General features: G+C 31.4%; 1 protein-coding gene across 1 annotated transcript in view; it reads left to right on the top strand.

The window, feature by feature from the left end:
* Positions 1–772: 772 nt before the first annotated feature.
* LOTGIDRAFT_160112 (hypothetical protein) overlaps positions 773–1,997 on the top strand; it is a gene marked incomplete at both ends in the record, with an annotated part of 8,839 nt that continues 7,614 nt past the window's right edge. The window contains 2 exons of the mRNA XM_009054992.1: positions 773–878; positions 1,799–1,855. Coding sequence (XP_009053240.1) covers positions 773–878; positions 1,799–1,855 — 163 coding nt within the window. The remainder of the gene's footprint in view (positions 879–1,798; positions 1,856–1,997) is intronic.

Here is a 1,997-nt window from a genome sequence, read left to right as displayed (position 1 = left end):
GGTGTATACATATTCATAAAACGAAGATCAAGTTTAAATTTGAGCTTTTTTCGACCGTTATTGCACTTGCAATTTACCATCCGCATGCCGTGGCGGGCGTATATGGCTGTGGTCCACTATCTTTTATTTTGCATAATAACGGTATTCTAGAATGAACCCTTAAATAGCCATTGGGGTCAAAAGGGTATCCCTTTTTCACCTTTTTTATTTTGCATAATAAAGGTATTTGAGAATGAACCTTTAAAGAGCCATTGGGGTCAAAAGGGTATCCCTTTTTCACCTTTTTTTATTTTGGATAATAACGGTATCCGAGAATGAATAATTAACCTAATGATCTTATTCCCGGCATAAAGATCTACAACGGTGCTTTAAGTGTTCAACCTAGTTGTCGAAACTTTTGTAGTCGGTATCTTGATGATATCTGGACTCCTTTACTATATGAAAGTACTGTATTTAATGATTTGTTGTTTTCTAGTTCAGGTGTAAAGAAGCTCCAGATGTCAGATGTTATACTAACTATACTAGTTGGTTCTATGTTTACCACTCGTGAAAAAAACTGTATAATATGATTTTCTATTTCAGGTGTGAAAAAGCTCCAGATGCCAGATGTTCTGATCTTAATAGAAAAAAATTCAGCGCATAAACTTATTTTCTCTTTTCTGTTAAAATGGAAAGGAATAAGATTAACAACTGTTATGCAGGTGTAGCACTAAATAACTATAAATACTGTTACATGGAAATCTTGTGTCAATTCAATTGAAAATCTGACTAAATGGGTTCTTTCAAAGTTTATGTTTCGATGGTGTCGATGTTTGTGTTGATCGCTATGTTTAATAGCTCAAGTGGTTTTTATTTTTACCATGCATTATGTCCAAAAGGTATGTATCTCTCTTATTGGTAAAATCTTTTCAAGAAATATCTCTATTTCAATAGACGTATAATGTTTAGAAGGTATTTATCTCTATCTCAATAGATGTATAATGTCTAGAAGGTATGTATCACTATCTCAATAGATGTATAATGTCCAGAAGGTATGTATCTCAATTTCAATAGATGTATAATGTCTAGAAGGTATGTATCTTTATTTCAATAGATGTATAATGTCTAGAAGGTATGTATCACTATCTCAATAGATGTATAATGTCTAGAAGATATGTATCTCTATCTCAATAGATTATAATGTCTAGAAGGTATGTATCTCTATCTCAATAGATGTATAATGTACAGAAGGTATGTATCTCTATCTCAATAGATGTATAATGTCTAGAAGGTATGTATCTCTATCTCAATCGATGTATAATGTCTAGAAGGTGTGTATCTCTATCACAATAGATGTATAATGTCTAGAAGGTATGTATCTCTATCTCAATAGATGTATAATGTACAGAAGGTATGTATCTCTATCTCAATCGATGTATAATGTCTAGAAGGTCTGTATCTCTATCTCAATAGATGTATAATGTCTAGAAGGTATGTATTTCTATCTCAGTAGATGTATAATGTCTAGAAGGTATTTATCACTATCTCAATAGATGTATAATGTCTAGAAGGTATGTATCACTATCTCAATAGATGTATAATGTCTAGAAGGTATTTATCACTATCTCAATAGATGTATAATGTCTAAAAGGTATGTATCACTATCTCAATAGATGTATAATGTTTAGAAGGTATGTATCTCTATTTCAATAGATGTATAATGTCCAGAACGTATGTATCACTATCTCAATAGATATATAATAATATCCAGTCAATCTAATTAAAATTAGATTACATTTTAGTATCTTTTTGTTTTCAGAAATTTTGAGTCAACTTTGTAATCTTGGAAGATTTCTAAGAAATGTCTGTCTCAAAGGTAGTATTTTGCAGCGAAACTCATATTGAGACTGTCGTATTGCTCTACTTTGATATCCCACAAATCCTTATTTTATTCGGTTCTTTCATGACACGCTTTGATTGGTTTAGAATACTACCTTTCGATCAGGCCTTTGGTAGAG

Source organism: Lottia gigantea, assembly GCF_000327385.1.
Source record: "Lottia gigantea unplaced genomic scaffold LOTGIsca_23, whole genome shotgun sequence".
Taxonomy (NCBI): domain Eukaryota; kingdom Metazoa; phylum Mollusca; class Gastropoda; family Lottiidae; genus Lottia; species Lottia gigantea.
The sequence above is the reverse complement of the archived record's forward strand: the minus strand, read 5'-3'. Positions and strand labels throughout refer to the sequence as shown.